Source organism: Lactuca sativa, chromosome 2 (assembly GCF_002870075.4).
Source record: "Lactuca sativa cultivar Salinas chromosome 2, Lsat_Salinas_v11, whole genome shotgun sequence".
Taxonomy (NCBI): Eukaryota; Viridiplantae; Streptophyta; class Magnoliopsida; order Asterales; family Asteraceae; genus Lactuca; species Lactuca sativa.
Window position 1 is genome coordinate 177,594,191 of NC_056624.2, and position 25,913 is coordinate 177,620,103.

The 25,913-nt window shown below is 36.6% G+C and overlaps 1 protein-coding gene across 1 annotated transcript; it reads left to right on the forward strand.

Moving 5' to 3' along the window:
• The first annotated feature begins 21,745 nt into the window (after positions 1 to 21,745).
• Positions 21,746 to 22,528, forward strand: LOC111902787 (uncharacterized mitochondrial protein AtMg00810-like). Its single transcript, XM_023898598.1, has one exon. It carries the CDS (start codon positions 21,746 to 21,748, stop codon positions 22,526 to 22,528), a length of 783 nt encoding a protein of 260 aa, XP_023754366.1.
• Positions 22,529 to 25,913: the final 3,385 nt, after the last annotated feature.

The following is a 25,913-nucleotide window of genomic DNA, read 5'->3' on the forward strand; positions in this document are numbered from 1 at the left end:
AACGAGCATATTTATGTAATTTTTTTTGAAAAAAAAAACTATTTTTATACTTAAGAAAACGTAGAAAAAAATCTCCAAAATTATAAAACTTTAAGGAATACTTATACTCATTTTTCTAATGACTTTGTAAAAAGAATTATTAAAAAAAAGGTGTTTTAAATACCAAACTTGATTTTAAAAGATTAAAAGTTTTTTTAAAAATTTATTAAATTTAATATGATCCAAATAGAGATGATTTAAATATATTATGGTTCAATATGTTTATGATCGTTAACTTGTTATGATCTAAAAATATTTTGATTCAAATATTTAATAATCCTTAATTATTATATTTTTTATGATTTAAAATTAAATAATTCAAAAGATGTAATGATCCAAATATTGTATTGAAAAAAACTATATTTAATTCAATATATTATGATCCAAATTAATATGATTCAAATTAATATAATCTAAAAATATATGATTCATAATATCGTTATGATTCAAAATAGTTTGATTAAAAAAATTATGATCCAAAAATAATATGATTCAAAAAGTATGAGCGGAAAAATATTATGACCATTAATATTCTTTTTATTTAAATTTTTATAATTGTTAAACATTAAAAAATTGTAACGCCCGTAGATCAGAGCTAGTCAGTTTAGAGACGATAAGCGTCAAAAATGACTTTTTGATAGAAGGTTATTTAGAATGAATAATCTTAACTAAGTTGTAGTATATGTTACAAGGATTCCGTACATATAAAGAACGTCAAAAATGGAGTTCGTATGAGGAAGATATGAATTTTTGAAGTTTATTAAATATTTTCGATATTTAATTTAAATATAAATTTCGATATTATCCAGAGGGGGGAGTCAGCGACCCTATCTTCATTACGCCCAGCGTAATTTAGAATTACGTCCAGCGTAATTCGGGTTTCCAGCCCCCTATAAAAGGGTGTCGAGGGCATCCGAGTTCTTTGCTCATTTCTTCCCTTTCTCTCGCGTTTTTGCATCGTTTTTCGTGCAAGAATTATCCCAAAGCCCTGGTATCATTCCCGAGCCCCGAAGCAAGTCCCGAGGCCTCGAAGATCCCGAGAAGTGCAATTCCCGGGCCGAAGCTCTGCCCGCGAGGAGTCCGATTTTTGTGAAGATCTTCTAGATCTGCCGAAGAATACTACTTCTACAAGTCGTAGTGCTGTCCGGGCATAGTCTAATCAAGTGAGTGTGTAGTTACTTTCTTCTAACGCATAAATATGAAGTATTTGCTATGAAATACGTTCTATGTGTTTATATATTATTTATCTATTTGAGATGGACGTGAAATTGATGTTTTATACAAGTGTTAAATGATTTAAACTGTGTAAGTATTTATATCTACGAAAATGTTGAGTAGAACTTGGGTAGATGGGATAGTTGGTGACTATGGAGTTAGCGCCTATTGTATAAACCTTGGCGACGATGTGACTTCGTGCCTATTTGATGAACCTTGACGACTATGGAGTTAGCGCACGTTGAGTAAACCTTGGCGACTATGGAGTTAACGCTTGTTAAGTGAACCTTGGTGACTATGGAGTTAGCGCCTGATAACTATGGATGTAGTGCTTGATAAATAAACTTTGGCAGCAATGGATTTCGTGCCAATTCCTTAGGAATAAATGAAAAAAGGATAGTTGGTTCTTAGGGTAAAACCTTAAGAAGATAATGGGGATGGGTAATTGGGTTGATTGTTTGCTGATTAAATATAATAATTATATTATTGTGGGTTGAAAACCCTATATGCTCACCAGGCTCCCAAGCCTGACCCACTCAGTTTTCTTTTCATTACAGGTAATGGCATAAGGGTATAAGTTGTTGGACTTGACGAGAGATTTTGGGTTATAGATCAGTAGTCATAAATAACTGTTGTAAGATCTATTTTATACTGTTTATGCTTTTGGTCTATATCAGAACATGACATCCCGAGGTTTTATTCTTTAAGGAAAATACATTTTCTTTAATAGATGCTTTTGATAAATTCTTATCATATTTTATTTTGGGAACAAATTCCGCAACTCTTTAAATCAAAAGATTACTCTGATTTTATAAAACAAAGCATAAACAAATCGGTCTTTTCTGGCCGTGAAATTGGGGATGTCACAAAAATCGAACCGATATTTAGTTTAAAAAATCAAAAAAATAAAAAAGACAAAAAAATAAAAAAAATAAAAACAAAAATAAAGAAAAAACTCTACTATCTTCAAACATGTAATAAAGATATTAAAAAATAGAAAATATATATATATATATATATATATATATATATATATATATATATATATATATATATATATATATATATATATATATATATATATAAACGTTAAAATTGAGCATATATTTGTTTTAATTTTTTTAACGAAAAATTAGCAAAAACTAAAATAAAAAAATAATAAAAAAACAAAAAAGAAAATGGAGGTTGTAGAAATATGAATCTTCCGGTAGACATGTGGTAGAATATTGTCGGATCGGATATTAACACGAATTTTTGGAATTTGTTGGAAGTGGCATTGATCATGGAGAAATTAAAGGAGAGCATAATATGGTGATTTGGACATATACATAGGATACAAGTGATGGAAATTCTTATAAGAGAGGAGATGATCACGACTGAGGGGACGAGGAGGATAAGTCGTCCGAGAAGGAAGTAAGAAAATGGTAAAAAAGATAGGCCTGAAAAAATTATCTCTTTCCGAGGACTTGACCCCATATCAGAAATTTGTATAGGCTTTAGATTAGGGTATCATAATAGTATGTAGTCTAAGAGCTATGTAACATCCTAAAAACCATAGTAAAAATTTTCATTTTTTAAACCTTTTAATAATCCATAAACCATACAAAACATAGTTTCCCAAAAGCCATGATTTAAATAAGAGTATCGCAAATCAAATTCAACAAATATCTAAGGATGATGTGCACAATCACACTTTCTCCTTGGCCCGATCATCTGATGTACCTGAAACCATATAATCAAACTGTAAGCATGAAGTTTAGTGAGTTCCCCCAAAATACCACACATTAGAACATATTAAAAAAAACATACTGGTTGCACAACCTCCCGGTTGGATTACCCCCTGCCCCACAACCTTCTGATTGGATTGTCGCCTTCTAGACCACAACCTTACGGTTGGATTGCCACTGGCCCACAACATTTCATTTGGATTTCTCGGGTTTCTTGACTAGTAGCACAAAGCAATATAGTCTCAACCCAACCACATTATGTCGACACATCAAACAAATAAACACAGAACAACAACCAGATAATCGTGCATATCGTAACAATTCACTACATTATAGCAACATTCCAAATCAAAATACACAATCTATTGGGCCGACATTGGTGCCTTTGATCCACAAGTACAGTGAGAAAAACTCAGTTGAACTATTCAACAGAAGCCCAACAACTACCTCATCAACAGTACATCCAACCCATGCTTCCTGAAGCCAAACCGAAACCAATCCTTAGCCAAATTCTCAAGTCTACTCAAGTTTGACCAAAAGTTAAACTAGTTAAAAAGTTAAAGGTCAAAATTGCCAATCAACAACCTTCCACGTTGTGGCCTTCCTTGGCCATGTCATGGGCACAAAATTCCAAAACGGTCGCTAATTCCCCAGTTGACACGTCGTGGCAGCTAAGGCCAAGCGGTGGGGGATGGTCTGAACAACTCTAACGTGCGTAATCAATTTTCTTCTGATTCCAAGAGCTCCAAAGCTGAAATATGACCCTTCCTAAGGCCTTAATGGATAAAGTTTCTAACTTTATTCATTAAGAAGGTCCAAACCACTAAGGTCTAAACTTTAAGTCTCGAAGGGACCCAAAAATGCATCTTTCTCAACTTAATCCATTAAGTCCAAGTCTCCAACCTTCAGATCTTTATCAACATGATGTATAGATGGATAAAGTTTCCAACTTTATCCATAACAATGTCTCAAGATTTCAAGATCTAAACTTTAATACCCCAAAATAATCTAAATTACGAAGACAACTTGCATGGCTGAAAGGGAAGGCAAATGATCAAAACTTTCATAGTCCAAGAGGTCCAAGAAACATACTAAACTGAATAAAAAGGGTGTGAGAGTCCAGATCTAAAACATACAATGCTCTTGGGACCTTAGAGAGTAATAAAGTTGCAAACTTAATTCTAAACTCTCCAAGATGAATATGCAATAAAGCTTTGAACTTTATAACTTACAAAGGTCTAGAATATAAATGAAAGTTAAGATCTTCAATTTCCAAGCTTCAAGGATCAATCTTGCATGAAAACATTTCTCCAAAACCACCAAAAACTCTACAAAAATGGATAAGAGGCGAGATGGGAGGCTCAAATCTTGAAAATTTAGGCTAGGGTTTCTCCCAAGAGGTTCTAGATATGATGGGTGCTAAGAAAATACCCTAAAACATGAATCCTTACCTTTAAATACCTTGAAAACCCTAAAAATTTGGTGGGATTTGGGTTGCACAGTTCTCATGTCGTGAGAATATATTCTCACCTCATGAGAACTCTCACGTCGTGAGAATTACTTCTCACCTCATGAGAACAGGTTTTCACCCAATTTCACTCCAACTTCAAACAATCATAACTTCTTCGTTTCAACTCTGTTTTTAGCGTTATTTATATGAATGAAAAGGTATTGAAGAGCCACACAACCCTATCTAATTACTTTTGACTTAATACATGTTGAACTAAAACCATAATCCATGCAAGAATCCTGAAATATTACTTTTCCTTTTTTACCCTTTTTCTTCCAAGCACAAATCGAAGTATTTTATCACTTATCCAACATTATCATCATCAAATAAGGTCTAAACCTCATTCCTTTGAAGCATAAGGCTTTTGCTTGATCAATTTATTATCCATAATCTCGAAATAAGAAACTTCTCGAAATAGGATGTTACAACTCTCCCCTACTTAAGCTGGATTTCATCCTCGAAATTCGTCTTGGTTAAGATCTTTGAAAACAACACCAACATATTCCATAACCTCCCTTTAACCACTTTGAAATCATGAGATCTTATAAGGAAAACTCGAGAGACCACTCGGAAACCCATAGCTACCAACAATAACCTAATAACTTGAAAGTACTCAACTGCAACAACTAACTTTCTCTCCCTAATTGTAAGACCCAACTTCTGGTGAAAACCAATCAAACCAAGAAACTTCTCAAAAACTGGAACTACAAATATCTCCATGAATAACTCCCAAAAACTAGGAACCCATCAGTCTAAACTCTAGAAGTCATATTCTAAGATTGATGATCATCCATTCGTCGTTCCTACACCTAGTCCCTGACTAGGAACACCACCAAATCATGCAGACAGGGCCAGTCCAAGACAACATGATGCCCGGGGCAAAATAGAAAAAACATGGCCCTTCATCATAAATATATATATAATTTTTTTTGTAAAGGATGGAAGCACCTCAAAATTTTTTATTAATTAGAAAAAAATAATACAATTGTAGGCTAGGACTCCCCACCTATAGAAAGAAAAAGGCTTTGGGACAGGCCCCGGAAGCCAAACAACCAAACAACCATTAATACAAAACAACAAATTAAAAAGGCCAGAACATGCTCTGAACCCTAATACATATACATTAAGAATAAAGCTAAAGAATATAGTTTCATGTATGACATTATTTTGTTCGTTTTCTTGTATATCAACATAATTTATTTTTTAAAAAAAACTCATGTATGGGTCCTTTTTGAGTTTCACTTGATTGTTCCGTTTGTTTTTTCAGTTCTAAGCATATGCTTTCTAAGAAACATATTCAACAAATTAAGTAATAAGAGGCTAACAACAAAAAGATACCAAATAGATCAACAAAAAAATAATAAAACTAAGATTAAGAGTACCTACCATGTGAATAAACTCTCAGCTGTTGAAAAAACCCAAGACGACATAAATTTATGAAGTTCAGAAAGACAAAGAAATCAAAATTAAAAACATTTCATTAGATAAGAAATCAACAAGACTGTGACTTACATAATCAAAAGGTAGAGATTCACAATCAGAAGATCACTACTTAGATATTCATATTCTAGAAAGAATAAAATTATCAAGTTAAAAAAGACAGATATTCATAACAAAATCGAATTAAACGGAAATTTCAAGAATACTAGAAAGTAAAACTTACAATATTCACAATCAGAATGACAAATACGCTCATACTCAGTTTCTACACAAATTATGCTCTCAATTTCGTCTTAATTTCAAGAAAATGGAATTGGAAATCGATAATAAGAAGGGCAAGAATCGAGATTCACATTCACTCTATAAAATAAATTGGAAATCAAAAAGAAAAAGGGCAAGAATCGTTTTCAGTTTTTTTGGAATCGTGAAAAGGAGAAACAATAAGACTCAATTAACTAACTATTGATCCTCATTAGTGGTTGTTGTGGTAAAATTCAGAAAATCAGAAAAGATGAGAAGAAATCGATTTACTTAATCACTTGAAATCTTAAATAAGAAATTATAAATAAAAGAAACCAATTATCATTGCCTCTTGAATCTATTGAAACGTCGTTTAGATGTTCCATATAAATCAATTGCGCATTTGAAGTAGGAATGTAGTCATGCCAAGTCTCAATCGCTTTCTCCCACTTTCTTTTTGAATCAGTACTATAATTAGAGCATTGAGCTTAAAAACTGTTCCAACAAGCTTAAAAGTAACGGGGAATTACCATATAACCACTATAACAAGTATATAATGGGGGACCTACTGCATTTGGGGGCCCGGGGCGATCGCCTAGCTTGCCCGAGCCCATGGGTCGGCCCTGCATGAAGAAAGAAATACTCAAAACATAACGATCGTGAATTTCAACCAATCCCATATCCAGAGGTGGTTCCCTAAAACCTTAAATACACACTTGACTTTTTGACAAGTCATCACCAACCCACTTCTCCCACGAGTATAATGATGTTCCATCCAAGAATTTCACATTGCATCCAAATACCTTATCGGCTCGGGTGTACATCCACCTGACAAATCACTTGAGATAATTACAACGAACTTCATGACTCGAGATTTCAAAACTGATACCAACATCGGTAACCAAATTCCTAATGAACAGTCCGGAAAAACGGGGTACATAATGCAAACATTCAACAAGATACTTCTGATGCACAATTAATACTCCCAACAACCTTTTACTATCTACACGATCCAAACCATCTGGTCACTGAGTCTCCCGACTCCCATCAATGTACTAACACCCAAACATACCAACAAGACTACCGATTCGAGACCTAAGAGTCTCAATTAAATTCATACCGGTTTCCACCCATATGAATCATACAACCACCAGTTCATGATACATCGTGAACCTTCTAACCATTAAAACGATAAGCTCATGATACTATGTCGATCTTGTCGTTATTCCATCACTAGCTTGAAGACTCACAACCAGCACTACAGGGGCCTAAAAAGACTCAACCATCATTCCAATATCTTGTAGGAACCCAATCAACATCCCTCCTAAAGCTAACTAAACACAACAAGGACCATACCATTTTATCATGCATAATTACTTTTATACTACATGCTACTACCAATGCAAAATTAGACGAAAACATGGTCACACACAACAGGAGAATGAGATAGGCGGTCGTAGTCTTGTTCCAATTCAAAGGTTATAACCCAATTAAGAACCATGCATATAATTCGAACCAAGTGCTTCATTGCTCTCTTATCCAGTCTACATACACCCCTCACGATAATATCTAATGAACTTACCACAATATACACCCCTAAGAGAACCCATAACTAACCATGGATCTACTGCATTCCTTTTTTTCCTCACAACCTTACCCAAAGAGTGAAGTATCAATAGATCTAACGAAATGACGAGCCTCAATCATTAATAAACATCCTCATGAACGACAGAAAAAAGATTGAGACTGAACATATCCCATCAATACGTAACTAGTTCGATAAAACTTCTAACGTTATCCAGAAATGTTGTTAAAACCCTGGTTGGATCCATCCAAATACCAACCTTGTCAGTACGACACACCAAAATTTGGATTCTATGCAGATCTAAACTCAAGTATGGAAAACTAAAAAACATTGTCCAAAACATCTAAACTTCCAATAACCAACAACATATGCCAAACTCGAGCCGAACTAGATGATAGGTTGACACATCCATTGAACTTTAACTGATACAACTTAAAACCTCCGAAGAATCTCCACTATTGATGATGAACGAAATGACCAACGATCGAGGATGTATTGACAACTAATCTAATGACCCAATACTTTACTAAACCAAATCCCACATGGAGATAAACATACCCAACTATGAAGCTGATTTACCAATCAAAAACCTCCCATTCTAGACTATAAATACAAATCTATACTACGATCTGACAAATTCCTCAACAATCGATACTCAACCTGAGAGACCCTAAATGTAACGCCCCGATTCTTAGGTATGGATTTAAATAAAATGTTCTTTGGTTTTAAGTCCTACTCGACGAGTTGGTTGCCCTACTCGTCGAGTAGCAGCGGGGTGGGATCGCGTGTTTAGTGACCTACTCGCCGAGTCTAGGGAGGGACTCGACGAGTAGGAGCTGGCAGAAGAAACCCTAAATCTCGGGGTTTTGCACCCTATTTAAGGAGGCCTAAGCCCCCTTTGGCCTTTTTACAGTCTTTGAGAGCTCAGTGAAACCCTAATTTGTGTGGTACTCTCTTTTTGGTGTGTTTAAGCTTTGGAAAGAAGGTTAACTAGGAGGGAAAAGCTTGAAGAGAAAAGGAGTTGAGGCAAGGAAGGTGTGGGAAATAGAACTTACCTCATCTAGCACATTTTGGAGGTATCAAGTTGCAATATTTACTCCCCTTTTCTTCTAGATCTCTTTGTGTTTGAGTTCTAGGGTTTTATGGATTTTTGGGAGTCACATTGGTGAGCTATGGGCTAGATCTGAAGTTGTAACTTCAGATCTGGACCCTTCTCAAGTTCTAGAATCATAAAGTTTCTGTTTTGGTCGGGGTTGAGGCCCTCCTTGTGCATGAAACCCCATTAAGAGCTTAGATTTGGCATTAAGATCCTTGTTAGTCATGCATGCACGTAAAGTTTGCAACTTTGCGTGAAAAGAATGTCCTAGAAGCTTGGATCTGAAACTTAGAGCCATTTCATGGCTTAAATAAGTTTGTATGGCTTAAGGACTGAAGGAACTCGGCGAGTCGCAAGGTTGAATCGGCGAGTCATATGAAGATGGCCAATGAACTCGACGAGTTGATGAACAACTCGGCAAGTCCGATGAAGATTGCCTTAGACTCGACGAGTTGTATGAACAACTCGGCGAGTCAGATGATTTTTCCCCGAGTTATGAATGCATGTGTAGCCGACGTGTTGCAAGAAGGAAACTCAACGGGTGGCCATAGGGTTTCGATCGAAAATCGTAGGAACTCGACGAGTCACCCGATGACTCGGTGAGTGGGAAAGAACTTCAAAGAACTCAGAGAGTAGCCGAGGGTACTCGGCGAGTTAAGGTCAACAGGGAATGTTGACCTTAATTGAGGACTTTGACTTTGACTATTGACCTGGGGTTGACTGGTTGGTTTATGGAGTACTTGTGAGGTTGAGAATTTATGAGTATGCTCGTACTATGGTAATAGGTGGAGGAGTCTTTGGCGAGTGATTCGAGAGTTGGGATTTATCTACCGAGTCGACATCTGCGAGGTGAGTTATCCTCATTGTATCAAAGGGTCTAAGGCACCAAGGTCGGACCCTTATGGTTTGCATCCTGGTTTAGGATGGTTGCTATGTTATTGATATGCCAGATTACATCCTGGTTAGGATGGTTTCTATGTTACTAATATGCTAGATTTCATCTTGGTTTAGGATGGTTGCTATGATATTGATATGCTAGATTTCATCCTGGTTTAGGATGGTTGCTATGTTTGATTTCAGTTAGATCGGTATCCTGATTACAGGATGTTGTTATGCTATTTGATCTGTTAGATTGGTTTGACTGTTACAAATGCTAGCGTATGATATTTATGTGCACATGTTTGTTTGATTGGGGGTTGGGTTGAGGCGGTCCTGCTTTGTGCTAAAGGCCAACATACCCTATGAACGGTCCGGGGAGACTGTAGGCCCACGAGGCGGTCCAGTCATGCCGAAGGCTCGGTATAGATTAAGTTAGACTGCAGGCCCTGTAGGGCGGTACAGTCGGGCCGATGGCCCAATATGCATATTGATTGATTGATTATTATTGTTATGATATTATCAGTGTGATGTTGGTATTTTGGGGGTAGCTCACTAAGCCCTTGGGCTTACAGTTTTCAGTTATTGTTTCAGGTACTTCAGGAGATCGTGGCAAGGTGAAGGCGTGACCGTACCGCTCCTCATCCTTACGATCTGTTTTTGGGACACTCTGATGAAAAATGATTTGAAAACAATCTGTAAACAAAAACTATTTGGGTTTAAGTTGTGATTGGAAAAGTTTAAATTTGGTGTAAAATTTATGGATGTTACAAGTTGGTATCAGAGCCTTGGTTTGAGTGAATTGGAGGAGCACTCATGTGAATCCAGTCTCAAATCAAGGAGATTTTCGGAAAGTAAATTTTAAAATGGTTTTCAGAATAAAGGATGGAGGATGCAGAGGGTACGATCAGTCGGAGCCTGTAAGTAAACCCCAAAATACCATACAGTTATTTGATATATGGATATGTTAGAACAACATGCTATTCATAGGCTAGGGATCTTCAAGAATCGCATGATAGACTTGCCTGATTATACTATGCATGTTAGCCTAGGGTATCTTGCATATGGAATCGACATCATAACTGTAGATGTTTAGTGTATGTATCACGGCTGTACATAATTAAGATCTTATAGCCTGAGATTGTTGATTCATCATTCGAGTAGGACCGGATATTCGAAAGTCTATTGGGTCCAGCGTTATGTGCGGCTAGCATACACTAGCGCTGCAGGGGGTGATGAAAGTTTCATGGATGTGTGAATTGTGGGAGTAGTGAGGTTAGTTGCGAGGTAGGCAATGCTCCCCTAGGAGCAAGGGTTGAGCGCATATTATGTTGATGATAGTATTAGGGTGTTGTGGTGATACTTGAGACAAATATGGGTAGGTGTGGAAGGTAGTATGGGCCCGTACTACTGAAAGCACAGGACCCATACGCATAGCAAGGAAGTCACAACCCCTAGGGTTTGTGGGTTCTGGTCTCCCGATATTATGTTGTTTACCTGATGTCTTGAGTGTATCTTTCAGTATGGTGGTGACGAGACGTTTTACTGTTGGGTCCGGATCAGGATCGGGATCAGGATCTGGGTTAGGGTTGGGAGACGGAGGGCCAGAGATGTCGGTAGCACATGAGCCCATGGTTCAGATAGGGACAGAGGAGTTGGATGCCAGGATCCGGGAGATTCTGCACGATGAGGTCGCTGCGGCCTTCTGGGCGCAGCTACCGGAGATGTTTGGGTCGATTAAGACCGCGATGGTCGAGTATTTTGATGAGCGATACGCAGCTCTAGCAGAGACAGCGGCTGCTGCAGCCACATCGGCTGTAACCGCAGCAGGGGTTGGAGGAGGAGCCGACAGGAACCACTGGATACAATGAGCGATACGCAACTCTAGCAGAGACACCTCTTGATCTATTTATTGGCATCTCGAAAGGAACCACTGGATACAATGAGCTCCTTGACCAACCATTTCCTGTCGTTCGACGACTTGTGCATCTCCTGAGCACATACATCTGATAGCAACTTGCTCTACACTCCGGACTTGACCAAATCTTGAACCCAAGTCTCGCATACCCAAACCGTAGATCCCTATGAATCATTCTCCTGACACCATAAACTCGAATAGATCGATGATCCTCCAAGCAGAATATCTAGTTCTCCCCTACTTAAGGTTCAAACAACCACCAACTGGCCTTTCAAACAAACCAAACTTACATGGTCGCTAAGGCCCAAACATTCAACAGACCCATTCTCAGCCTTAACAACCATAATCAAAAGATCAATAGATACAAAAATATTTCCACAAATAATGGTATCAAACCATGCTATATACCCTCAAACAACTCCTTAGATTCCCCGAAATTTTCCTCAATTTGAGTACGGATCCTGTTCTTTTAGTAGTATAGGCCCAATACTACCTTCCACACTTATCCGTACTTTCCTCAAGAATCATCCCGAATTCTCTAAATCACCTCCTCATAATAATACTACCAATAACCGCTAAATAACATAGTACCTGCACTAAAGCACATCCTAGGCTCTTCTACGATCCACACCTCACCATGCCATCAGCTGCTGAAAAACTCCTATTAATGTCAGCTAACTACTTCATGAGTACAATTACATGCAACAAAACTTAAATAATCTTTTGACTAAAAAACCCAACGCTATAATGGTTAAACTCAGACGAGAGTTGTGCAATATGGACAAATCAATCATTCTAAAACTATTTAACCTTTGCAGCATGTAACTTAACATATCCATTTAATAGTTAACTCACATCAATATGCGTCCTACAAAGCGCAAAGCAAGCAACATTCGAGCAGTGAAACCGACTGGCACTAAGACACCATAAAATCAGACAAGTCCTTACACACAATTCCTGACCACTTGGCCTAAGAATCTAGGATACACATACATCCTATATCTACTCTCTCAAGAGTGGCTAATCATCCCTCAAGCTCGCCTGCAACCACCACACATACTCATGGAACTTCCACCAACCTTGTAACCACTCGTGCATGCTGTTCATACATAACACTGCATTCTATATACAGTCGAATAATTGATTCTACCCTAACCCCAACACCAGAAAAGGAACAGGAAATAAGGCCAAATCAAACATTCTCATGCTATAAAATCTTTGTTATGTACAACTATGATGCACACACTAAAAAACTACAGTAATGATGTCAATTCCATCTAACATACAAGAAATTCTCCTAGGCTATCAGGCATCACACATTAGGAAATTCTATCATGCAGTTCCTAAGGATACCTAGCCTACATACTAGCATGAAATTCTATCACGATCATCAAAAGCAAATAACAGTGTGGGTATCTTGGGACATACTTTCTTAATCCGGCTGATCATACACATCTCATCCTTCTTTGGTTACCTTCGGAAACATTTTTGAAAAAAAATTTGATTTTTTTGAAAACTTTTACAAATCCTTAGTTTGAGTTTGGATTCACATGAATGCTCATCCAATTCGTTTAAATCAGTGCTCCGATACCAACTTGTAACATCCCAAAGACCATAATAAAAAATTTCGTTTTTAAAACCCTTTAATAATCCATAAACCATACAAAAAAGAGTTTCCCAAAAGCCATGATGTAAATCAGAGTATGACAAATCATAACTCAACAAATATCCAAGGATGATGTGCATAATCACGTCTACGCCTTGCCCCGATCATCTAATGTACCTGAAACCATAAAATCAATTTGTAAGCACAAAGTTTAGCACGTTCCCCCAAAATACCACACAATAAAACATATAAAATAACACATACTGGGTCCATAACCTTAAGGTTGGATTATGCTGGACTACAACCTTCTGGTTGGATTGCCCCGGCCCACAACCACATGGTTGGATTGCCTCGACCTACAAGCTCATGGTTGGATTGCTCCCTTTTGGTCCACAGCCTCACGGTTAGATTGCCAATGGCCCAAAACCTTTCGGTTGGATTGCCCTGGTCTGTTAACTTGCAACACAAAGCAGTACAGTTTCAACCCAACCACACTATGTCGACATGTAAAACAAATAAACACATAACAACAACCAGATAATCATGCCACTCTTAACAGTTCACTACAGTATAACAACCTTCCAAACCATAATACACAATCTACTGGGCCAACATTGGTGCCTTTGACCCACAAGTACAGTAAAGAAAACTTATTTGTACTCCTCAACAGAAGCCCAATAGCTACCTCATCAACAGAACATCCAACCCAAGCTTCCTGAATCCAAACCGAAACTAATCCTTAGCCAAATGCTCAATTCAACTCAAGTTTGACCAAAAATTAAATTGGTTAAAAAGTCAACGGTAAAAATTTCCGATCAGTAGCCTTCCACGTTGTGGGCACAAAATTCCAAAACAGTTGTTAATTCCCTAGTCGACACGCCGTGGCAGCCTAAGGCCACGTCGTGGGGACTGGTCTGAACAAATCCAACGAGCTTAATCAATTTTTTCCGATTCCAAGAGCTCCAATGCTCAGATATGATCCTTCCCAAGCTCTTAACAGATAAAGTTTCCAACTTTATCCATTAGGAAGGTCTAAACCGCAAGGGTCTAGACTTTAAGTCTCAAAGGGACCCAAAAATGCATCTTTCTCAGCTTAATCCATTAAGTCCAAGTCTTCAACCTTTAGATCTCAATCAACATGATGTATAGATGGATAAAGTTTCCAACTTTATCCATAATAATGTCTCAAGCTTTCAAGAACTAAACTTTAATACCCCAAAATAACCTAAATAACCAAGACAACTTGCATGACTGAAAGGGAAGGCGAAAGATCAAAACTTTCCTAGTCCAAGAAAACATTCTAAACTGAATAAAAAAGGTGTGTGAGTCCAAATCTAAAACATACATTTCTCTTTGGACCTTAGAGAGTAATAAAGTTGCAAACTTTATTCGTAACTCTTACTAGAAACTCATTAAAATGGAAAAAAAACATCAAATACACTTAGATCCAAGATGAATATGCAATAAAGCTTATAACTTTATAACTTACAAAGGTCTAAAAGGTAGATGGAAGTTGAGATCGTCAATTTCCATGTTTCAAGGATCAATCTTGTATGAAAACATTGCTCCAAAACCACCAAAAGCTCTAAAAAATGGATAAGAGGGAAGAGGGGAGGCTAAAATCTTGAAAATGGAGGCTAGGGTTTCTCCCAAGAGGTTCTAGATATGATGGATGCTAAGAAAATACCCTAAAACATGAATCCTTACCTTTAAGTACCTTGAAAACCCTAAAATTTTATAGGGGCTTTGGGTTGTACAGTTCTCATGTCGTGAGAATATATTCTCACCTCGTGAGCACTCTCATGTCGTGAGAATTACTTCTCACTTCATGAGAACGGATTTTCACTCGTTTTCATTCCAACTTCAAACAATCATAACCTCCTCGTTTCAGTTCCATTTTCGGCGTTCTTTATATGCACGGAAAGGTATTGAAGGGTCTCAAAACCCTATTTAATTATTGTTGACTTAATACATGTTGAAATAAAACCATAATCCATGAAAGAATCCTGAAATATTAATTTTCCTATTTTACCTATAACATCCAAAAATTCAAATAACATTTCCGCTTTTAAATTCATTTCAATCATATGATGATTATATAAAAACAATTAACAATATATCATCATGACATAATATTAGAGTACAAATCCCAAAATCACATAGATGCCGAAAACATGGGCAGATGCGGTGCGATCAAGTCGGACCCTTCCCTTTCGAGTTGGAAGTACCTGAAACATAAACTGAAAACTGTAATAAAAAACATTAGTGAGCTCCACCAAAATACCCCATACCATACATATAGTCAAACAAATCTGATTATATTTCAACCCCTTCGATCTCCTTCAACCGGTACTGGGTCTATTTCAACCCCTTCGGTCTCTTTCAACCGGTATTAGGTATATTCCAACCCCATCTGTATCTTTCAACCGGTATTGGGTATATTTCAACCCATTCAGTCTCTTTCAATAGGTATGGGGTCTATTTCATTTCCCTACAACTAGCATACATACATATCAGTACAAGTCACAAAGACATCAATCATATACAGACATAACATGTAATTGTCACGAAGACAATTGCCATCCTACAAGTATAATCTAGTGGGCTGACCTTAATGCCTTCGACCCACAAGTACAACGAAGGAACTCACCTCTTGATCGATAATAAACTATTGCTTCTTGCACGGTCAGCTACACCGGTGCTACTCCACACCGAGATAATCATGCAAGGCAAACCTTAAGTCTACCCTTCAAAACCAAGAGTTGACCAAAAGTCAACTCTTATCAAAAGTCAACGTCTAGGTTCAAAGGTCAACTTTCCCCTCAGTCCACCCTCACGTCATAACCACTAAGGCTTACGTCATGAGGATGGAGTGGACCCGGTCCCACTCAACAAGTGGTTTCACTGATCCAACAAAATCCTCAGATCGGGACAACCACATTTCTCATGTCGTGAGATCAGTTCTGACCAACTTTGAGCATTAAGCTCTTAATCCTTTAAGACATACTTTGAGAATTTCCAGAGCACCTTCCTCGACCCTAAGGACCATAAAAATCGTAGCTTTTCATTCATGCATGACTTAGACACTAACTAGGTCCAAATAAAGGAAATAAGATCAAGACTCATGCTTGGAGTCCAAAACCAACACCAAAACTCAGCTCCAAGGACTCACATATAGAAGATGTCCAAATGATCCATAAAGTTGCCAACTTTATGGATCTCATGCATGTTACACAACCTAATCATGAAAAGAAAGGCTCCAAAGCTTAGATCTAGCATGCATGAGCAAAAAGGTAAGATTTGTGACTTACAAATGCCGAAAAGCTCAACAAGACCAAGAGGGAGAAGCTAGATTACCAAAATGAAGCACCACAAGAGCCTTCTTCCACTTCAAAGAACCAAAAGCTTCCAAGTAGGCTCTTCAAGATCACCAAAAATGGCCAAAGGTCTCAAAGAGGTCGAATTTAGGGGGTGAGAGAGGATGAGGATGGACAACCCTAACTCTATCATTCCTTTAAATACTCGAAAATTAGGGTTTTGGGTCATCAGGCTTGGCTCATGTCATGAGACCTGATGCCCCATGTCTCGAGGCTCGAAAATACAGGTCAAATAGTCAATGGTCACTCTTATGTCGTGACCACTATGGCTCACGTCGTGAGCCTCCTCCAAAATGAAAATATTCAAGAATTGAAATACCTCAAGGTTTCGGATGCTAAATTACCCTTTTTCTTCCAAGTACAAATCGAAGGCTTTTATCACTTGTCCAAAATTATCATCATCCAATAAGGTCTAAACCCCATTCCCTTAAAGCCCAAGGATTGTACTTGATCAATTTATTGTCCACAATCCCGAAATAAGAAACTTCTTCAAACAGGATGTTACAATCTAGCTCCTTTTTCTTTGTTTGGGCTAGTACTTGATATCATTTCTCATGTATCTTTTCATGTTTTTTTTTATCATTGCTCCTCTTTTATATGCATCAATTTCAATCCCATATCAATATTATAACGTCCAAGCTCACATGGATCGATGCTTAGGTAGGGCTCATGTACCGATTTCAACTGACCCACTACACTTTCATTGCTCGTTTAATAATAAGACTCATGCGTAATTAGCGCATATCACCTTATACACTTTCAATGTCTGTTTAAATTTTACTATGTGACTTTTGAACCATCAAACAAGCACCTCACGAATGATTAGAAGTTTTATTTGTGCATAGTAATGATTATCTATAAATCTATTCATTAATGATCAAATCTCAATATGGATATCATAATGTCTTCCAAAGTCTCTCACCATAATATGAATATCCATCTTATAACTATAGCATTTTATTCGCATATAATACATGAACATTTATCTCTCACCATAATATGAATATCCATCTTATAACTATAGCATTTTATTCGCATATAATACATGAACATTTATATAGATACAATATAAGATAAAGTTCCGTAAGTACATCATGCATTTGTATCCTTCTTGAACTCACTACCCCTCGGATTGATTGTTCTCTAGTTGGTACATCTTCCCAAACCAACATTTCCATACTAATATTAAATTACATATCCAAACAAAATATAATTTTTATTTATTATACACTTTAATAAGAAAAAAAGTTATTTACCAATTGTAAATATTTTAACCAAATTTTAACAAGGATAAAAGAAACAAATATACAAAAGGAAAAAAAAGTTACATATCCAACATCTTCCCAAACCAACATTTCCATACTAATATTAATTTCCATATCCAAATATAATATAATTTTTATTTATTATACACTTTAATAAGAAAAAAAGTTATTTACTAATTGTAAATATTTTAACCAAATTTTAACAAGGATAAAAGAAACAAATATACGTTTAAACAAGTTGGTCTAAATCAAAATAGTATACAAAAGGAAGTAAGTTTTTATTTTATAACAACTTAATTCTCTTATTTGGAGGATGATTAACGGTTAAGAGAAGTAAAAAAATATTGTGTAAAAAGTATTTAAATTGCATATTATAGTCTTCTAAAACATGTTGGAATCTTAAGTGTTCGAGACCAAGCAATCAAGATTATGGAAACTATGACAAGTCGGTTCATAAAGTTTTTTGTTCTAAGTCTATAAGTCTCGGTAGATTAGAATCTATAAATACATGCTTAGATCGAGTTTAGGATGATAAGAAACAGATTGTATTCAATATTGGTTTTGAGTTATTTTCCAATTAATCTAAGAGAAGTTTGATTAAACATTGTTTGCATTTCTCGTTTTCTATACTTGAATTGGTATCAGAGCTTGAGTTAAGAAGCTGTGAGATCGAGTTGTTTACCTATTAACGAGCTAGGTCAATATGTCAAATGTTGAAGATGGTGAAGAGCCTCCTCCGGTGAGAGTGAAGGAGGTTGGGACAACCATAGTCGCCTGTCCGATGCTTTCTTCCTCCAACTAACAATCTGGGCACTAAGGATGAAAGCAGTGCTAAGAATTCACAAAGCATGGACAACGATTGATCCAGGAACAGAAGATAATGAAGAGAAAAATTATCTGGCAACTGGATTGATGTACCAAGTGATACCAGAATTGCTGATTATGTAATTGGTAGACGTTGAATCAGCTAAAACCCTCTGGAATTTGATCAAAGTAAGGCACGTCGGTGCCGATCGGGTGAAAGTAGCCCGACTTCAAACCCTAAATTCCGAATTCGACAGATTGATGATGTCGGAGAGGGAATCAATCGATAAATTCGTCGGGAAGTTGTCAGGAATCTCCTCTAAGTCGGCATCGCTGGGAGAAACTATCGAAGAATCGAAGATGGTGAAGAAGCTGTTAAAATCTGTACCGAGAAAGTTTCTTCACATCGTCGCGTCGCTCAAGCAGGTCCTCGACTTGAAGACAGTGGGATTCGAGGACGTCGTTGGGCGGTTGAAAGCTTATGAGGATAGGGTGAAAGAGGCGGATGACGGCGAAAAAGGATCGAAGGTATTGTTTGCGAGGTCGTCCGACGGTGGTGGTTCGAGTAGCGGTGGTGGTGGTTCATCGGGTTTGAAGGGAAATGGGAGAACGATGAATGGACTGAATGGTTTTAACTATGGGTTGAATGGGTCAAGTGGATCAGGCCCAAGTGGGTTTAAAACAAAACAGGCCCAAGGTGGAAGGCCTAAAAACACTCGGTCCAATAATAACCAGTCCAACAACAGGCCCAATTCCAATTCTGACCCAAACCATAAACCGAAAAAGGAACCGTCCAAAATTATTTTTTTCCAATGCGATAAATCGGGCCACTTCGTTTCTAAATGTCCGGACCGACTCCAAAAGTTAATAGAAATTAATTTTTCCGAATATGACGATACCAATGTGACCGTATTTTTACACGATACCGTATTTTTGAATGAGGAGAAGGTGATACTGTCTCGATACGATTCACGAGACACCGATGTGTGGTATTTTGATAACGGGGCGAGTAATCATATGACGGGAAATCGGTCGTTTTTCTCCGAACTTAATAAAGGTATAACCGGGAAGGTTAAATTCGGAGATAATTCGTGTGTAGAAATTAAAGGGAAAGGCTCTATCCTTTTCCAAGGAAATTCGGGATAACAATGATTGATGACAGAGATTTATTTCATACCGGATTTGAAGAATAATATTATTAGTCTAGGACAAGCAACCGAATCTAGGTGTGATATTCGAATGAAAGACAACTACTTGACCATACACGATGCCAATAATTGCTTATCAATGAAGGTACAAAGTACTCCAAACCATCTTTATAAAATAAAATTACAAATTGGAGTACCTATTTGCCTTCATTCGAGACTAAGTGAAGATACGTGGCGATGACATGCAAGACTTGGACACATCAGTTTTGTGTCAATGAAAAAATGTCCAAGAAGGGTCTAGTCTAAGCGTTACTCGAATTTAATCATGAGAATCAATTGTGTTAGTCTTGCTTGGTGGGCAAGAAAAGAAGATAGTCATTCCCGACTATGACGACATACAAAGCAAAATGACCATTGGAACTAGTTCACGGTGATTTGTGCGGTCCGATCATGCCAGCAACCAAGGGTCAAAATCAGTATGTTTTCACACTAATTGATGAATTTTCACGATTTATGTGGATTTATCTCATCAAAGAGAACAGTGAAGCATTTACACACTTCAAAATTTTCAAAGCTTTGGTGGAGAATGAAATTGGAAAGCCTTTGAAATTGTTTAGAAGTGATCGAGGAGGTGAGTTTACTTCTCTCGAGTTTAATTATTTTTGTGATCAAAACGGATTCAAACGCCACCTCACCGCCCTATATTCACCACAAAAAAATGAAATTATGGAACGAAGAAATCGAACACTTATGGACATGACACGAAGTATAATCAAGGCAATGCATGTTCCAAACTATTTATGGGGAGAAGCGGTAAACCACTCTACGAATCTAATCAATCGCGTTTACACACGAGTCCTTGGTGATACAACTCCATACGAAAAATTGTATAAAAGAAAACCGAACTTACAAAATGTCCGTATATTTGGGTGTCTAGCACATGCAAAAGTTGAACCAATAAATCTCAAGAAGTTGGATGCAAGACCAAGACCACTAGTATATCTTGGTTCCGAACCGGGTACGAAAGCCTATCAGCTATTTAACCTGCCAAAACAAAAAATAATCGTGAGTCGAGACATTATTTTTGATGAAACCAAAGGGTGAGATTGGATTAAAGAAGCAGGAACTGAAAATGAAGAACCGGGCTCATTCATAATACCATGGGACTACCCGAAAGACAATGCGAACAACAATCAAGGAACCAATGTAAACAATGATCCAATTGAACCGATTGAATCAGATCACGAGTTTGAAGATGGAGCAGAAGTACAAGATAATGAACAACCAAGTCCGGTCAACAATAATGTTAAACAAGGAGCTGCAAACCAAAGGCTATCGAGACCAAGAGTACCTACAAAACGATTTCAATATTATGAGCTTGATCTTGATAATCTTGAAGAACTTCTCCTAACAACCAATGATGAGCCACTATCGGTTGAAGAGGAGAAGAAAGAACTGGAGTGGGTCAAAGCCATGAATGCAGAAATTAATTCGATAAACAAGAATAATTCTTGGACTCTCGTGAACAAGCCTATGGGGGTGATGCCACTCGGACTCAAATGGGTGTTCAAATTAAAGAAAAATCCAGACAACACTATTAATAAATACAAGGCAATGTTGGTTGCTAAAGGTTACGTGTAACAACCTGATATTGATTGTCAAGAAGTATTTGCTTCGGTAGCTCGAATCGAAACTATCCGGTTTCTTATAGCCTTAGTCGCTACTCATAGGTGAGAGCTTCATTACTTAGATGTCAAAACGGCTTTCTTTCATGGAGAATTAAAGGAAACTGTTTACGTTTCGCAACCTAAAGGATATATAAAGAAAGGCAGCGAGCATAAAGTGTATCGCCTTACAAAAGCTCTATATGGTTTAAGACAAGCACCTCGAGCACGGAAGATGAAGCTTGACGGGATTTTGAAGGGCATGAAATTTCAAAAGTACATGAAAGAACCATTGGTGTACCAGAAAAACGAAGGAGCAAATTTATTAATATTAGCAATTTATGTTGATGATTTATTTGTCATGGGTACAAGTTTAAGCATGATTAAAAGATTCAAGATGGAGATGTCAAAGAATTTTGAAATGTTGGATCTTGGAAGATTAACCTACTACCTTGGTATTGAAGTTAAACATGAAGAATCGGGGATTACTATAAACCAAGAAGCATATGCTCAACGCATTCTAAAAGAAGCAGGTTTACATGATTGCAATCTGACCCACATTCTAATGGAACATGGAAATAAAATTTCGAAGGCCAAAGATGAACTCGAAATTGATGCGACACAATATCGAAAGGTGGTAGGATGCCTTAGATATTTCTTACAAACAAGGCCTGATATGACATATGTGGTTGTAGTTGTTAGCCGATACATGCAAAGTCCAAGAGAATCACATGACAGTGCAATCAAACACATCCTAAGGTACTTACGAGGAACAAAGGGATACAAAATCAACTACGAGAGGATGGGAAAAAACCAACTCATTGGTTATAATGATATTAGTCACAATGTTGATCTACATGACGGGAAAAGCACAACCGGTCACACTTTCTATGACGGGTTATCTCCAATAACATGGTGTTCGCAAAGCAAGATACTATTGCTTTATCATATTGTGAGGCGGAGTTCATGGCGTCCACGACGACCGCATATCAAGCGATATGGCTTCAAGATTTGCTAGGAGATATCATGAACAAAGCGCAAGAGAAGGTGGTTCTAAGAGTTGATAACAAGTTGGCTATCGAACTAACGAAGAATCTCATTTTTCATGGAAGGAGTAAACGCATTCACACAAGGTTTCAGTTTTTCGAAATTCTGTTGAAAACGAACAAGTGGATGTGGAGTGCATTCCCGTTGAAGAACAAAAGGCTGACATTCTTACTAAACCGCTAGCTCAAACCAAGTTCAAGGAAATGCGGAGCTTGATCGGGATCGAAGACGTCTCTAGAAGGACTTAGAGATTTGGGGGTGATTGTTGGAATCCTAAGTCTTGGAGACCAAGCAATCAAGATTATGGAAACTATGACAAGTCGGTTCACAAAGTTTCCTATTCTAATTCTATAAGTCGGTAGATTAGAATCTATAAATACATGTCTAGATCGAGTTTAGGATCATAAGAAACAGATTGTATTCAATATTGGTTTTGAGTTATTTTCCAATTAATCAAAGAGAAGTTTGATTAAACATTGTTTGCAATTCTGGTTTTCTATACTTAAAAACATGTTTTATTGGTATTACGTATTGTTTGTGCTCTACAACATGTTTTAATATTGTTATTGCGTATTGTTTGTGTTCTACAACATGTTTAAATACTGTTATTGCATATTGTTAGTGTTTTCAAACATGTTCAGGGTTTTTCTACTCACATAAAATTTATACATGTTGTTTTATTGTTTTTGAGTGTTGTTCCTCAATCAAATTTAAAAGGTATTACTTATTTATTATTTTAATTGTAAATAAACTCCCATAAAAGCATTTACTTCAATTGTGGGTATGTAGTATGTACAATATGGTTGTTATGATGGTTGGTATTCTAAAATGTCAACTATATCTAGAAAAAGAAACACCTATTAGGGAGAGGTAAAATGTTTAACATCTTGTTTTAGGGATATGATGTTGATAGAATAATATATATTTTTTCTCCATGCATTGCGAGAAATGCATCTTTAGAAGAAAATTTTTCATTGGTGATAAAAATAAAATCCTAAAGCAAAAACATCAAATTTATCGGTACAAATATCCAAAAAGGATTAAAAATATTATATATTTTAACTCAAGCCTAAAAAGTTTGTAGCTTGATAACTCAATTGGCTCATACTGTACAACTCCAAACCTATTGTGTGATAGTTCAATCAGGTGGCTTATTAGGTTCAAGGAACCGTTAATACGAAACCCTCACTGTCAACGCAAGAGAGATAAATTACAATGTTGATATATTAAATACATATTAGGATCATGAATAATAAAGGTTTCTTTTAATTCTTTTGCTTGTCGACCAACAAACGGGCCAATACAAATTTTTTCTTCGGAGTCCACATTTGAGTGGATGCGTTCCTTTTTCCTATGAGCTGAGATGGTAATTCAGCGGAGAGTTGGGGTTGGGTTTTGGGGATGTCTTCCCGTGATGATTGTGTTTTCAGAATGAACTCGACTTTGAGTTTAGGCCAGGGTTGGGTTTTCAAAACATATTCGGGAAGAGACAAGAAGTTGTTCAATAGCTAGGTTTGGGGTAAATGTTAGCATAGGATAAAATTGTTGCACATTTTGAAATTGAAAATGCATGAGTGAATAATTAGGGACATTTATTTGTGATCGATAAAGCGGTATTTACGGACCAAATGCAAAAATGTTTATAGTAGTCGCGCTTGAACTAATAGCACATGATTTATTTCGATCGGATATTGAGATGAGGTGGTTTGTAGAATTGTTTGAATCCATTTTGATGAAAAAAAAATATTAAATGATAGAATAATGATAAAAAATGTTGTGTGAAATTGAAGGTTAAAATGTTAGTATTTATAAAAATATCCTTTAGGTGGGAGAGAGAAGACAAAGAGTATGGCGGTCTTGTTTCCAGCTCACGGCAACCAAAACACCAAGCGATTTGGTGTTATATGACACTAAGGTCCCGTTTGATAGTTTCTGTCCGGTAAAGTGTTGTCTGGGAAAGTTTTCTGACTTGTAAAGAAACCATGTTGTTTGATTGTATATCTGATTGACTGTGTTGAATGATGAAAAAAAGTAATAATTCAATAAAAAATAAATTTAAAAAAATTAATAATCCAATAATGAAAGAAAGAGGCGGGATTTGGTGTATAATTGTCTTTCCAGTCCATTCAGCCAGAAAGATATGATTTTGAGGCTTTCTGGGAAATACATATCTTACCGGGAAAGACCCCTTCTTTTGTGTAAATCAAACAGTCTTTCCGGTCCATTCAACCAGAAATATCTGTTTAGACCTGGAAAGATACGTATCAAACAGGACCTAACTACAGGGTACAATGCATGTTCACCCACTAACGTCAGAGGTTTAAAGGCTAGATTATATTTTCTATTGTTTTTTTAATTGTCTTTCTTGTTGGTTTATTTTATTAACGAGAAGATGCTACATTAACGGCCCTTATCATATACAAATATAGAAAATAATAAAAGAAGCCTAAATTGGTTTTTTTATAATTTTAATGGTGTTAACCAAAATGATAAATCATGTAAGGTTTTGAAACCGCATGCATCAGCCGTGCAGTGAATATGATAGTTATATTCAACCTATACTTTGCAAACAACATTGACCAATCATGATATTGTCTAAATATATACAAGTTATATAGATATTTTAAGTTTAACGTTTACTGAAATCGTTATAATAAGTATTTACCAGAAGGTAAGAAAGGATAATGACTTGAAAGGGTAACGAACTTTCGACTTTGTTCACATTTAATCACTAAACTTTTTTCCATTATCTATTTGACACTAAACTATCGAAACTGTTCACATTTTACCCTTATGACCGGTTGTTACCGGTCATAAGGGTAAAATGTAAACAGTTTCAATAGTTCAGTGGCAAATAGATAATGATAAAAAGTTTAGTGACTAAATGTGAACAAAATCGAATGTTGGTTTCCCTCTAAAAAAGTTCAATGACTAAATGTGAACAAACTTCCTCTTGTATTATGTTTTAGCAAATTATTTATTTTTGTTAAATTCTAACAACATTTGTTGATGAAGAAATCTATGAAAAAAAAAACCCTGAAAATATATTAAAAAAAAACGAAAAATCGAAACCGAAATAAAAAGACCAATGGTTTGGTATTTTCCAAAATAAAAAATCAAAATTTCCAATCTGATTTTGGTTTTACAAAAATTCAACTTTCGAATTATCATATCTAAATCTCTCCCCCTTTTTATAATCGAACAATGATTATAAAACAAAAAGAGAATGAGAAAGCGTTCAATTCAGAATTTTTCTATCCAAAACCCCTCCTTAACACATGACATAAACATTTTGCTTCAATCCGAAAATCCAAAAAATCTTCAATATTTAGCTTCGTTCACGAACCACCTTTGAC